This window comes from Labeo rohita, chromosome 5, assembly GCF_022985175.1.
Source record: "Labeo rohita strain BAU-BD-2019 chromosome 5, IGBB_LRoh.1.0, whole genome shotgun sequence".
Taxonomy (NCBI): Eukaryota; Metazoa; Chordata; class Actinopteri; order Cypriniformes; family Cyprinidae; genus Labeo; species Labeo rohita.
The window spans coordinates 7,947,847-7,962,770 of record NC_066873.1 but is presented as its reverse complement, the minus strand read 5'-3'; the positions used below and the strand labels follow the sequence as shown (position 1 = coordinate 7,962,770).

General features: G+C 35.9%; 1 protein-coding gene across 1 annotated transcript; it reads right to left on the bottom strand.

Annotated features, from left to right (window-relative positions):
- Positions 1 to 4,964: 4,964 nt before the first annotated feature.
- pmchl (pro-melanin-concentrating hormone, like) lies at positions 4,965 to 5,596 on the bottom strand. The gene has a single exon (XM_051110537.1). The coding sequence runs from the start codon at positions 5,583 to 5,585 to the stop codon at positions 5,100 to 5,102; it is 486 nt and encodes a 161-aa protein (XP_050966494.1). The 5' UTR covers positions 5,586 to 5,596; the 3' UTR covers positions 4,965 to 5,099.
- Positions 5,597 to 14,924: the final 9,328 nt, after the last annotated feature.

The following is a 14,924-nucleotide window of genomic DNA, read 5'->3' as shown; positions in this document are numbered from 1 at the left end:
TTTTTGTTGATCTTCACCATTGTTGAGAGTCATACGCTGATTCTTGATGTTTCTATACTTCTAGAAAAACAGCTCAAAATCTTTCTTTATAAAGCAACATTTGGATTTACAGTGTAGGTGCAATCCCTAGTATGACATATGTGACCCTGGACCATAAAACCAGTCTTAAGTCGCTGGGGTATATTTGTAGCAATAGCCAAAAATACATTGCATGGGTCAAAATTACTGATTTTTGTTTTATGCCAAAAATCATTAGGATATTAAGTGAAGATCATGTTCCATGAAGATATTTTGTAAATTTCCTACTGTAAATATATAAAAAACTTAAATTTTGATTAATAATATGCATTATTAAGAACTGTATTTGGACAACTTTAAAGGTGATTTTCTCAGTATTTTGATATTTTGGCACCGTCAGATTCTAGATATTCAAATAGTTATATATCGACCAAATATTGTCCTATCATAACAAACCATATATCGGTGGAAAGATTATTTATTCAGCTTTCAGATGATGTATAAATCTCAATTTGGAAAAATTGACCCTTATGACTGGTTTTGTGGTCCAGGGTCACATATGTTATGTGAATGATTGGCTAAAGAGATGCGTCATTAATCTAGATTTAAACTGAGAGAGTGTGTCTGAGCCACGAAACATTATCTGGAGCCAAATGCAAAAACGCTTCTCCTCCTTAGTAGACTTTGATATCCTTTTACCAAAACTTCAGAGTTTTACAAAGTGTGATGGATAGTAGCATGATAAAAGATCTGTTAAACACACAGAAGCTAAACCATTTAGAGCCTTATAAGTAAGCAGCAATATCTTTTGCAGGTGCTATGAATTTCCAAGTACACAATACAATAAACAAACCCACAAACAGTTGCCACACAATGAGGTGGAATTTTGTTTTGCATCTGACTGCACTTGAAATTATTATGAAAAACTTTATCTTCATTGAACAATGCTCTATAAACAACTGTTCATTAGCATACTCAGTGTAAGAAATTCCATTTTCATCCTCCACTCTGATTTAGTCACACAAGAAAGGAGCAACCCAGCCATTTATTTTACCTTTGGCACATATAAGGATTTTGAAATAAAATCCAAGATTTTGGTTGTTAGTACACACAGATATTCATAAAGCACGTGTGAATAATGCAATTCCAGAAGCAGCAGACAGGTGGGTGCAAAAAAAAAATAAATAGAGCCCTGGAATTGTTGTTACTTTAGTCACTTGATTAGATGCCTTTGAGATCAATGGGAGTGCTAACAGATAGCTTTCTGAATGTGTTATAGACCTCATTTATTTAAAATAAACCCCTAATGCTAAGTAAATTAAATGTTGGCATGTAATTGGTCTCACAATGTTTGTGCTGCATGATTGTGTCATGGTTGCATGATACTTCAAAATGTATGGCTTGTTAAGAAGAAGAGGTGTGCTGTTTTGTTTTTTAGCGATTTGACTATTGACCTGGTGGATGATTAACTGTGTGAAAAATACTCTGCTTTCACTGAAGAAGAAACCCATGCCATATCTAGAGGCCAGAATATCATAGATACTTGTGGGCTCCTTTGAATGTAAAGTGGGCTTGCATTAGTATTCAACCACCCCCCGAACACTTTAGCAAAACCCTGGAAACCATTAAAAACATCTTAGCAACCCTGGCAACCACTCAAAAAATAAATAAATAAATAAATAAATAAATAAAAAATAAAATAATTATCTTTCTTTTCATTTGAATATTTGGGGCAATAACTTAAACATGAGTTCTCATTATTTTGGATCTATTTTTATTGCATAAAACATGTATGATGGAAATGTTTTTCTCTTTCTCAGTCAGCATTGTGAACCTCCATTTAAGGTAGCCTGTCATCTCTTTTACCTTCTGCATTTGACAGGATTAGCATTTTAGCACAACATGCAGATAAGGGTTGCTCTCGTCTGATCATGGCAGACATTTTAATTAGAAAGACGCAGAAGGTTAATCCCCCTCTCAGTAGCCCCCCTCAGATTGAAGGTCATGCACAATTAAAATGTTCCGTCTGGTGTAACTATTTGTTTCAATACAAACACAAGTAACATTATTTAAAAGAATATACTGTGAAAATGTTTTGACAGTTAATCTAAAAATGTGCTATTTATGGTCACATGTAAATATCCAACTAGCATGGTTGGACTGAGTTTTTGATTAAAAAAAAAAAAAAAAAAAAAAATGTAAAAATGTAAATAATGGAAAGAAAAGCATCACCAGACACGGACAGAGGAGAAATGAACTTTTAACCTCTTTGAACTTGTCTGAGTCTGAAGAGAATATGGTAAACACACCTACTATTACACATACAACTCTGTCAGACTCAAAATGGAATTGTTTAAATTTGAAATTCTTTAAAACTAAGATAGTTGAAAGAGATAATCTTCTTTGTCAAAAAAGGCCATCTGTGTCTTTCGCCATTAAGAAACGTTGGCATGTTCTGAGAACTGATGATATTGGATACAAAATCTTCAAGGAGCCTCCTCTTTTCTCATACTACAGGGGATGTAATACAAGAGATTATCTGGTCAGCTCTGATACTTTCATCAAGGAGAACAAACATGTGACTTTGAACACTGCACTGGCTTTTTCCATATAAGATTTGCTCAACTTGTGAAAATGCCATTAAAACGGACTCCTTTACTAGCACCACCATTTAGAAAGCATTCAGAATCAGAGAGACCATTATGTGCTTATTGTCTGTTGTGATCTGTCTTATCAAATGCCCATGTGGTCTACAAAATCTTGGTAAGAACAACCAGCAACTAAAGACCAGCATCAATAAGCACAGGAGTTTTATAAGAAGGACAGTCATTCTCCTCTGGCCAGACATTTTCCAGATGCTGGCAATAAGCTCAGTGATATGTTTTTTCTTAGACTAATTAGTTTAAGATGAAGTGACTCTAACAAAGTACAATTATTAATCCCCAATTTGATTTAAACTTTTAAATGCTTTAAATGTATATATAATGTACATATATATTGAGATACAACCTTTGCATGGTTGATTCTCCACCCAAAAATAAACCCCATGCCATCCCAGCTCTATATGACTTTCTTTCTTCTGTGAAACACAAATGGAGATCTCTGAGTCTGTTTTTATTTTAAACTATTTTCATTTTAAGAGGTTGACCACCCCCGCACAAATATTTATTTTGACACTGACAGTTTGACAGTGGAAGCTCACAAATTAGTAGATTGGATTAGGGATAGTCCCCACAGATGCCCCCATAAATTGAACCCTGTCTGTAGGTAAAGATTTGACAAGTTAAGTAATATATATCCAGTGGAGCTTTGTTTGCTAAACTACACGGTTAAAACGTATGGCCAAGGTTCAGTTTCAGCATTCCCATTAATGAAGCACATGAAAATCATCTGCAGTCTCCCCTAGGAAAGGTGAAACCACATTTTATTAGCTGAGAGCTACAACAACAGAATAACTTGTTCTTAATTAATGTGTCTTTCTTGTTGTTATCTTATAATAAACATCACCTCCCCCATGACATGCCCCATGTGTTATTAACAGAGGTAATCAGGTGAGAAATTATATTCATCCCCTCTACTGTTGTGTTTGACCGCTAACCAATGACAGGAGACAGGAAGAACCGATTAAACAGGTCACAAATCAGCTAAAGAGTTGCAAGGGCTGGAGGAAAAGTAATTGGATGGACAGAAGTGTGGCACTAATCAAAGCCATAAGGTTAAAGCGGTTAGAGGCTGTGAAGGAAGGGAAAGCCTGAACGAATGCTGCCAAAAAGTATAATAGATTCCTGGTAATGACAAAATGACATAGAAAGCCACAGACAAAGGTTACTTTCCCTTTTGTTGCATGCCAAAAGGTGTACTTACAAAGAGCGTTCATTACTTCACACATCACTGACTACAAATTGGATTTCAGCCCATTAATGCTGTTAAAAGATTCACAATTCCCATCCTTCATTGGTTTGACAAACAGGTAGTCCTGCCCCCAGACTCTCACTATTGGTTGAGCCGGAACCACAGTGTATTGCTGATGTAAATGGTTATTATAAAAGGTTTTTTAAAATTATTAATTATTTTGTCAGAAATATTCAAAAACCATATAAAAATGCCATTGTTTCATAAAATAAAATAAAAGTCAATAATGTCAGGCTTTTTTGAGATTGAGATTAATCTAATCATAATGTTATAATAGATGAAAATAGATGAATTGAACTAACAACACAATACAACACTTGAAACATGAACAATGACTGTACATCTGTCTGTTTCCCAAACTCCTAACTGTATTTAAGTGGCCTTTTACTTACTTGGTTAATTACTTGGCAAAAATATTTCAGTATAGTTTTCACAGTGTTTTTGTTAAAGGTTGATGCTGGATAGCTGGATGATGATATCATTGAATTCAATGATGAACTGCCTGTAATTGAAAATTGAGTGTTTACTGTTGCCTTTTTGCATTATTGATGCACTATTTCCTATTTAATATTGTACAGCCGCTTTGTCACAATTCTGTCTTGTTAAAAGTGGTATATAAATAAAGGTGAATTTGAATTTGAACATGTCTACATGAATATATAAAATGTTTGGTTTCATTTTACACCTTCTCATCAACTAAAATAATATGCTTTTCAAGTCAGAGTAAAACTGACTAAGGTTAATGAGCATAGCATGACAAAATATTAAGCTAAATATTAGACTAAATTTTAAAGTATATTTTCATTCAAATAAAATATCCTTTAAACAAAAACTATGATAACTACAAAGTATGGTAGTTCAGCATTATTATGACTTGTGCTAAAAACATAATCATTTTTACCTAGTCAAAAATGTATGGTATTAGCACTGATCACGACACCCTCACAGCCCATATTCAAATGCAACACAAATGAAAGAGAAGTATGAAAACGGAAAGTGTTAAATTGAACAGACAAGAACAGATAAGACCTTGGTAGAATAATCTTTTCAGCATTTAATTGCAAGATAAATTTCAGATAAACAGCACAAACTTTTACATTCTCTCTACAAGCAACACTGGATTAGAAGAAGGGGAATCTGACTGCATTCTTTTCGTTGTCCCAGAAGATCTACACCTCCCAGCATGGCCGATACACTCTTCCCACCATGCACCTCATGGTGTCCCTTCTGATGATGGCGATGCTCGGGCTCAGGTCTGTTCCGACATCTCTGCGCTCTGTGCTGAGAAGGTTCTCGGCAAGACTGAGATGAGGGACTCCTCTGTTCAGAGATGTTAGGGTCCTCAGCAGATTGGAGTCGGCCACCACAATGATCCTGGAGTTGCCTGGTGCGGATCTCAGAGCGTTCTCCTCCAAGCTCTCGCTCAAGCTTTCCAGATCTGGCTCTGTGTCTTCAGCTTTGGTCATGGGGATGGCAGCGGTTCTGAAGTAACACTCTGACAAAAGTGCAACAGTGATGAGGATGGTACCGACGGAAAGCTTCATTCTTGATCCCGAGTGTTTCTTTAGAGGTTCAGCTGCTGTCTCCTGTGTTCTCTTGCAGGCTGGTCTGATGTTCCTGGTGACTTGGTTCATTTTTATAGGCCTACCAGCCATAGTCTGCAATGTGCCACGTTATCCTTAGATTCGTCATTGTCTTGCTTTCTCATGAGTATGTGGATATTAACAAAAACACAAAATATCATTGAAAACCTGATGAGACCACTGACAGAGCTCAAGTGTTTTGTTTGGTGGAAAGTTGATTAAGCTTTCCTCCAACATGGCTTGTGTTCAGCGAGTGGACTGCAGGGTTCCACTGAGTGGACATTGTAAGAGGGGATATAATACCCCTAGAATAATCCTCATATTTTGAAACAATATGAAAGGATTACAGACCTGTTGAAGAGTCCAAGTTAATAATAACTGTTTTTCATTAGAATCACAAGACAAAGTCATCAAAAGAGGCTCTAGCCCTAGTAGCCCAAAATAAAGATCAACACTCTGCAGGAGGTTCTATTATTTGATTTGAAAAAGTACTGCTGATTCATGACAGTGTTGCAGGTGTTTCAATTTGTATCAAGCATCATGTGAGTGCAGCCTAAATGGGGCTCCTGCTGGTAAATGCTTCTTAATATAGAGAACATCTATACATTCATCATACTTTGAATAAACTCACTGAAATGAATCACATTGGTTGCTCATTGAAAACATTCACTGACATCGTGGCACAGCAGGTTTGGTTGTTGTTGTTGTTGTTGTTTTACTATACTTATTGCATGACGTCTAGAGTCCTGAAGTCTTAAAACATCAGAATTTCTTGAAAAGTGAAAAAGAAAAATCTTACTAAGCCAAGGTGTTGATACAAAACTGTGTACTTAACAACTGAGTCAATAATTAGAGACTTTAATCATCATACGATGCCCTTGTTTTGAATGAATACAAAATGCAATATATTCAGTTTATTACAGAATATTTTAGTGCATACAAGAACTAAATTTTTTACCACCTACTGTTGTGAATTTTTTCTTAGAGACCAGGAGACGTTTTTGGATATCTTGAAGCAGAAGTTTCTCTTTATTCAGATACTCGCTGCTTGGCACTGCAGTCTTCAAAAAGTCTTCTCAAAGCTCAGCACAGCAGAGTATATAGGTTTGAAGGGGGAGGAGTACATAGAGGTGGAAGCAATCTAAACAAAGCATGCAAATGTGGTACAGGAAAACAGCTCAGTTAAAGATTTTTCCCAGCCTTGATCTATTTAGCATACAAGTGTCATTCAAATGCATAGGTGCTTAAACAAAAGGCACAGTTGTACCTTGAGATTAGAATTCACACTTAACTTGGGAAACCTGCCAGATGTTCAGGAATTGAAAGGTTACTGTCTCAGGGCCTGGGCTGCCTGCTCTTAGACTGTCACAATATACATAACTTTTTCAATTCATGTTGTTATATTGGAACCTATAACAAATATGCATAGGATCAGCATATTTTAAACAGATTCTTAAATTTGTAATCCTTCACTACTAAACAAACTTGACCACGGGGTGTAAATATTTTTCTTTTTAACATTACCATTCTTGAGAGTAAGATTTACGTCCTAGTTCAACCTGTTTGCATCACAATCTAACAAATACTTTCTTGATAAAACAAAATTCCAAAACCAATATCTAAAGCATTTTTGTTGCATGGAAAAGAGCAGTTTTATATTTCCATAACTCTTTCTGCTATAGTGTTTTAAATGTGAATTGAGAAAATACTTCCAAAACTTTTCCATTTTAAATTCTCCTATTCTCAAAAATATATGCAGTCTGTCAGAATTTAATCTTCCATGTCTAATGTACCCGGTCTTTTCTTTTTCTGTCTTCTGATTTTTGGTCTACCTCCAAAACCCAAAGGATTTTTAAGACGTCTATGTTTAAATCCCTCATTCAAAAACACAATAGTCCCAGAATTGTTCTCAACAGGATAATCGCCTTTTTGTGTCAGATGAATTCCACTTTGGTTTTAAATAAGACAGTAGACCCTCTTCCAGCCCTTTGACTGGCTTAGTCATTTTCTATAATCAAAGGCCGAGTCACATTGTACTGTGGAAGCAGAAATGTCAAAAATAATTGGAAGCAAGTCTGCTAATAGGACAACTAAGAGAACAAGAGAATCTTAAGCAAAATATTATTCAGTTGTGCAAAGTCTTGGGCTCATCTTGTCAAGATGAAAGATACAAAATAATAAATAGACATTTTTAAGGCAAATCTTTCATATTAAGGACTACAGAAACAAACAATTAATATTACAAGAACATAGAGCAACAATAGTCTCCATAAATATCCCATGTACATTTCAGACATCTTTGCAGAGAACATATACATTACATAAACAATTAAAGGTCCATTTAAAGCAAATCACTGTATAGTTCCTGTATAATTTCCCTCCCATGTAGTGTGTCCACAGTGTATCATTTGATTATCTACCAAAGAATCATTTCCACTGAGGTGAACAGAGAGAGCAACTGTAAAACAATAATGAGGCTTGGAACCATGGGAATAGTGTTTCACAATTGGAACAAGAAACAGAAGACCCAAAATGGGAAAGCATTCTAGACTGTTTTAGTAACATTCAAACAACTCATCTGGTGAGCATTCTGCATTTAAGAACAAGGTGGGTGGATTTTACTACTAGATGGTCTGTGGGCTCTAAATGTTCTTTCCTCTTGTCTTGGGGGATTTTGAAAAAGACTGGACTCCTTGCCACCACATTTCCTCTCCCACAGGGTGTTTCTGTACATAGCAATATGACGAAATGAACTTTCTCACTCAAAATAAATGGAGAAAAAATTCACAGTAGAGTTGATTGATTGTGCAGATGTACTGTGAGGAGATATTTGAATGACTGGTTTGCTCTTTGTGGGATCATTCACAAAGATTATGTTATGGTCTTATTGGTCAAGATGCAGGAAAGACATTATTCGCTTAAAGCAACTTCTTAAAAGACTCTTTTTACATCTACATTTGCAATTAATGTGGTCACACTGAAAATTCCAAAAAGAAAAAAGTTAACTTTAAACACCTAAATGCTGTACATAAAAAAAAAAGTGTTAGATTAAATAAACACTGAATATTGAACACTTTTGGGACACTACTACTGTTTGTACATATGTACATGATACCTTAATAATCTAATTTAATTTTACAAACAGTCATAGCTCTTGTCTTAAAGCTAACTTAAACAAAAAAAAAAAAAAAATCAAATGAAGTTTGATTTTCAGTCTTTAATTTTTTGCATTTCTGAAACACCAAAGTTTTAACCTTCCCAAAAACAGACTAAACAGAGAGTTTGTTGAGTAAATACATTAAATCTAAACTAGAATGAAGGAATAAATGTCACTGAAACTAATAAACATTTTAGTCAAATGATTCTTGGCATGGTAGCTTTGCAATGTCGAACAGCCCATTAGAGAATATATATGGTAAGATATATGATTATAATGTGGTGAAAAGCATCTTTTGGTTCTCAGAGAAGGATCTGGTGCACTTGTACCCTGTCCCTATTAAATAAACTATAAATAAGATGTATATATATATATATATATATATATATATATATGATAAACTAAACCAGTTGCGTAATATTAACATTAAAATACCAGTTTCTACTTCAGAGATTTAACTTAACTTCAGTGACTTATGATGGGGTAAGTTAAAGTGCTGGCTCAACTTATCCCACAGCATTTGGCTCACTTTGCCCAATATCTGGCATTTTGGGGAAAAAAAAACTAGCTAGCTTACCAATTCAGGCTAGTATTTAGCTAAACGATTTGCATGGTTTTATAGGTTGCTAAATTACCTGTATGCATCATAAATATTTTTAGACCTGGATAAATTTGCTTTGACGTAACAGCCATTACATATGTTATGCTAAAATTTAAAATTTTTAAATTTTAAATGGGTGCCTTTCACTACTCCCATGTGTCTTTCCTTTTCATAGTCTGGTAGAAATGATGTGTGATTCCAAAATACATGATCACATGACAGTAAAAGTGTACAGTTGCCAAGATACAGGGGATGGGTCAATGTACCCTCTGGCTCAACTTACCCAACTCTCCCCTACTGATAATATACAACAATGCCAATTTGATATTTATGTTTCCTATGACTGAGTGAGCAGTCCAATCGCAGTGACTTCTTCTGCTGGTTGTGTGTGGGTGCAGTGGGGAAAGGAGCATGAATCTGTTTCAGCAGTCTTGAATTTAAAGCACTGTGGGATGCTGATCTTCTGGAACACCAAAGGGTCCTAAAATCAGGAACACGCATATGATATTACACACAATGTTAAAAAGAACTGAAACTCAAAGTAATAGATTTTGGACCTGACCTGGACCCAGGTGACTGTTTAAAATATGGACCCAAACCTATATGGGTCCCCAGGTCTCGGGTCTTCAGGTGTGGGTTGAAAACCTCTTGTCTCTGTTAGTGTCACCCACCACACAGGCTGAAGATTCAGAACAAGGAGTTTCTGTTGAAAAGGTGCATGTATACCAATTCCGATGAGGAGGAGATTACAATTTGGCACTTCTCCATTTCAGTGCTGTGAGTGACTACTGGCCCATGCTTTCCCTCTGTGGAACTCATTTGCAGCAATATTGTCGGCTTGACTGCACAGATACCTGAGATGGATGATGACATCACTGAATTCAATAATGAACTGCCTTTAACTGAAAATTGAGTGTTTACTGTTGTCCTTTTATTGACACACTATTTTTCTATTTAATACTATAAAGCTGCTTTGAAACAGTTTGTACTCTTGAAAGTGCTGTATAAATAAAGGTGACTAAAGGAGAGAATGTTTATTTCTCTAAACAAGTATGAAATGTGTTGTAGTTTCGAGGTTTTAAAGCATGGTTAGTATGGATCTGAATGAATCACTGTTGCCTCCCTTTGTTTCATCCAGTGCTGCTGCATCCTGAGGTCCTAAGGAATTTTTATGGTAGTCACAGGCCAAAACCATAGGAATTAGTCTTTTGATGGGTGAAAGCCAGAAACTGCATGTGAACCAATGAGAAGCTCTGTCCTTCACGGGCTTGTTACCAGAGGTCTTCTTGCCCTCTAAGAGCTCTCTGGCTGTTGTCATAGCATCCTTTTCTGATAGCAACATTTTGGACATTTGTTTGTGTTAGTCCACGTAGTCCTAAAATGTAGCAAACCTTTCTCCACTGCTGCAGTCAGAGGGGTTTGGAATGTGCTGTTCACCTGGAAACCACCCACAACACCGTAACACCAGGTTTTGCAAAAGCAAAACGCTTACATTTTCTTCAGGATATTTAAAAAAAAAAAAAAAAAAAAAAAAAAAAAAAAGAAAACTCTTTATTTAACATATACTTTCTTTTAAATGTCTTTTGGGCATGTAACATTTACTTTTAGAGTCTTTACTTAACTGTATACTTAATCTTATGTTTATTCTTTATTCTCAGTAATTTAAAAGCATTATTTTAAGAGCTTTGTGTATAGTTTGAGCACAAATCTGGCATTTGGGCACAGTTTTGTACAACAATTATTTTAAATTATTTCAGATCCTGACTGGATTACCCAGAACTCAATGGCAAGTCTGAGTACAGTTATAGTGGCAGATGTTGATTGAGTCATGGGGATTGTTTGGGGGAAATCCTGAGTAAAAAACCTAACAGTCATCTCCTGTACTAAATCTCTGTCCATTAACACTTGACTTGGCCTGACAATAAACCAAAATCAAATCGTACTATACACTCTATGAGGCACAATATGAACTCTGATTGGGAAAAGAAAGGAAAAGGAAGCAGGAAGCAGATAAACATGATGGGTCTTCCCTTGACTGTTGATGGAAAAAATAATCAGCATGAAGAAAAAAAAATCAGGGAGAATGTGGAACCGAATCATGATGACAGATAACCTTCACCAATATAGAGAGAAACAAAACCACAGCACCATGATATAACTTTCGTTTACTTGAAGAAAATGGAAAATGCCTCTGAAGATGAGGTTTGCACTGGCCTTAAACACTCTATTATTTGTTTCTGTTTCAAAATATAATTTCTAATACACTGAATCTTGTCACAATGTGTCTATAGTACAAGTGATGCTTATTAACTATTTTCAGGAAATGAACCCACAAATGAATGACAGAATGTATTCATTGATTACAGTACAAGCTCATAATCCAAAGTTTGTAGATGGTGTCTGGAAAGGTGCAACTCCTCAATCCAGGTAAGTTTGGTGACTGTCCTGTTTGTTTGTCATGCTGCTCTCTTATTAAGTTGTACTTCTTGCTTCCTGTCATGTGTCTAGTCACATGACAGACCAACCATACATTACTTATTCCTGTTAAGAGGAATAAAATGGACTAAAAAACATGTAAAACACTTAAATAACATTAAATAAGTACAATAAATAAAGCGGTAAAACTTGTCTTTTAGTTCATATCTCAAATTGTGAGGCTTATGAAGGAGAAAAAAAAATCTCACCTGCATTAAATTTTGCATACTATTGTACTATTCTGTCATTTTGGAGTGAGTCCTGCAGGTAGAGTGTTTACAAACACCATTTGAACATTGTTTCCTTCACATGGAAAAGTTTCTGTGTGGAAAAAAAAAAACAATAACAATGTCCATCTTTTATTTGAGATAATACTACCATTCTACAATTCATATAGTTAATGGGAGAGTGCATAGTGTGCACATAAATATACTTTTTTGCCTGTAAGTTACCACCTAGCAACCACTCAGGACACCCTAGCAACCTCCTAGAACACCCTAGCAACCATATACTTCCTATAAACATTGTAATTATATTTTTCCTTTACCCTTAATGGGCACAGTGTATAGAACGTAATTTAGGACACACACATATTGTACATACATGGGTACATATAATCGATCATATATAGCATAAAAAAACACTGTTTATATTGAACAGTTGCATAGTTCATATTGCTTTCGAGTTTTTTTTTTTAAATATTTTTTCCAAATATGTGAAAATCACTAAAATTATATTATAATGACAATATTCAAATATAAATACATTTTTAGCACCAAAATAAGATTCAAAAATCCTTAGTCATTTAGGATACAACTACAGACTTACTTTGAATGGAAGAAGGATAACTAGGAGACAAGATATACTTGGGGGAGGCCCTTTTTTACTTAAGCATGTATGTAACTACATAGTAGCCACCCAGAACACCCTATAGACCATTTCGCTAGATGTAAACAACACTGGTCCAGAAGCACTTCCTGTTTTTTTGTTTTTTGTTTTTTATTTTATTTCACATATACAAATACATCTTAAAGGTGCTAATGTAACATTTTCATCCAGTCAAATGTTATGTTGGTTGTATTTTTTTGTGATGTTTGTGTAAAGTTAAAAAAAAGAAACAGGAAGTGTATCGGGACCAGTTTGTTTACATCTGACGAAATGGGCTATAGCAGTCTTCTAGAATGCCCTGGGAATCATATATCAACACTCCGGCAATGCCCTTTGCATGATGTGATTTGCAGGGACAAACACTATTCACATTTTATTCCGAAAATGTAATAATCTAGTTCGAATGGCTCATTTGTCAAATAGATTTGTTAGCTGTGGAGGTTTACAGGTACTGACCCCTGTGTATCAAGGAATGTTATGGTTACTGTTGTCACAACAGCTTTCGGTATGTTTAAAAGAGTGTGTTTCTCTTGTGTGTGTCCTGGGCAGGTGTTTGTGGGTTGGTTTTTGGTTATTTGAAGACAGCTGCAGGCCATATGCTCATAACAGAGCTGTTTCTACAACTATAAATTGAGGATGGAACAGTTGAAGAATTTTAACCATGCTCTGTTTGTCTATATCCAACTGGACTGTAACCCTGCCTCCATTAAACATAACTGGAGCAGGGCTCTGCAATCTGTTTAAAGATCAGAATAGCTCATGTTACTGATTACTGTAGATTTTAATAGTGACGTCTGTGGTATTTGTGCCACTAGCAGCACCAAACCCGCTTGTTGCGTTTGTCTCCACCACAGTAATACGACAACACATTCTAAATGCTTGCATGGAGTATGTTTCTTAATCTAAAACATAGCCAGTTTATTGGATTCAACCAAATTAGACAAATACTAGTTTGTCTTTCTCAGTTCTTCTCACTCTTTGCTTTCCCTGGCACCCTGAGCACTCACAGACCACTGTTGAAGGTGTTTGTGTGTTATAGAATTGGCCCGTTAACAGTCTTACCGCCACACCTCACCGTCCCAACCAGAGAAAAGAGTCTCCGAGGTCGTAGACTCTGCTCTGAAATGTGCACACCAGCTGACTATACCTGTAGCTGCCAACCAAAACACAAGACCCTGGCTCAGGGGCCGGAGGAAAGGCAACTTAGCCTCACTTGGAAAGGAGACAGTGGTTCTCACATAACCTGAGCCACCACTCGGCCCACGGCAGCAGAACTTTGTTAAAACAACACGAAGAAGCCGGCTGCACTGTCGTCCGAGCTGAAGTGTTATTCCAGCTAGCTAAATAATAGAGCTCCCTTCTTCATGTGATGAATAGCACATATCAACAGCCAAAAATTCTATTATGTTCCTCAGATCTGTGCACGGCAGTTCACTAAAACCCAATATGGATGGAAATGAGCAAATTCATTCTTTTACGTTTTGTCAGATCATATCTGAAGACACAATACACAGCCATGTCGTTCAAGGATGAACGAAATTTTCAAAAGTTATAATGTTTATAGGAAGTATGTGTTTTGACAGCTCCTAGTATTTTTCTCGGCTGGATTATGGACCATATTTATTGATACCACAATAATAAATGTGTCAATTCTGACATTTCAAAAACAATGAAATTGTAAAAATACTGTTGTAAAAGTGGTGCAAAGTAATTTACATAGTAATGCTCTGCCTGAGAAGAGCAGAGTGGTTTAGTGAAGTAATAAAATACTTTTCCAAGTTTCAGGTTTTCCAGTTTGCTCAATAATGTTTATGTAACCTTCATTGTTGGAATCCAGAGACTTTAAAATCAAAAAGGAGGCATAATCACACTAAAATGTCCATTTATATTGATGGAAAATCAACTAAATACTCAACAGCTTTTTGTACAAGACACCTATTTGTTAGGGCAGTTGTGGCCAGATGGTTAGAGCATTGGACTTGTAACCCAAAGTTTGCATGCTCTATGACTAAGTTGAGACCCTTGGGCGAGGCACTGAACCCCCAACTGCTCCCTGGGCACAGTAGCAAAAATGGCTGGACATCAAGAGTGGGCTCAACATAGTAGGCCTACAAGAATTGCTTAGTGTACAAAAGTTAAAAAAAAAAAAATAAATAAATAATACTTTTGTGGATGATGGATTTTTTGAGGATGAAGGAATGTCACACATGATGTCTTTATTGGAATGTGCCTAATTTAACACTTACCGTAATCATAGAGTTTAATTAGACTCATGGCCTTTGCTGTCAAC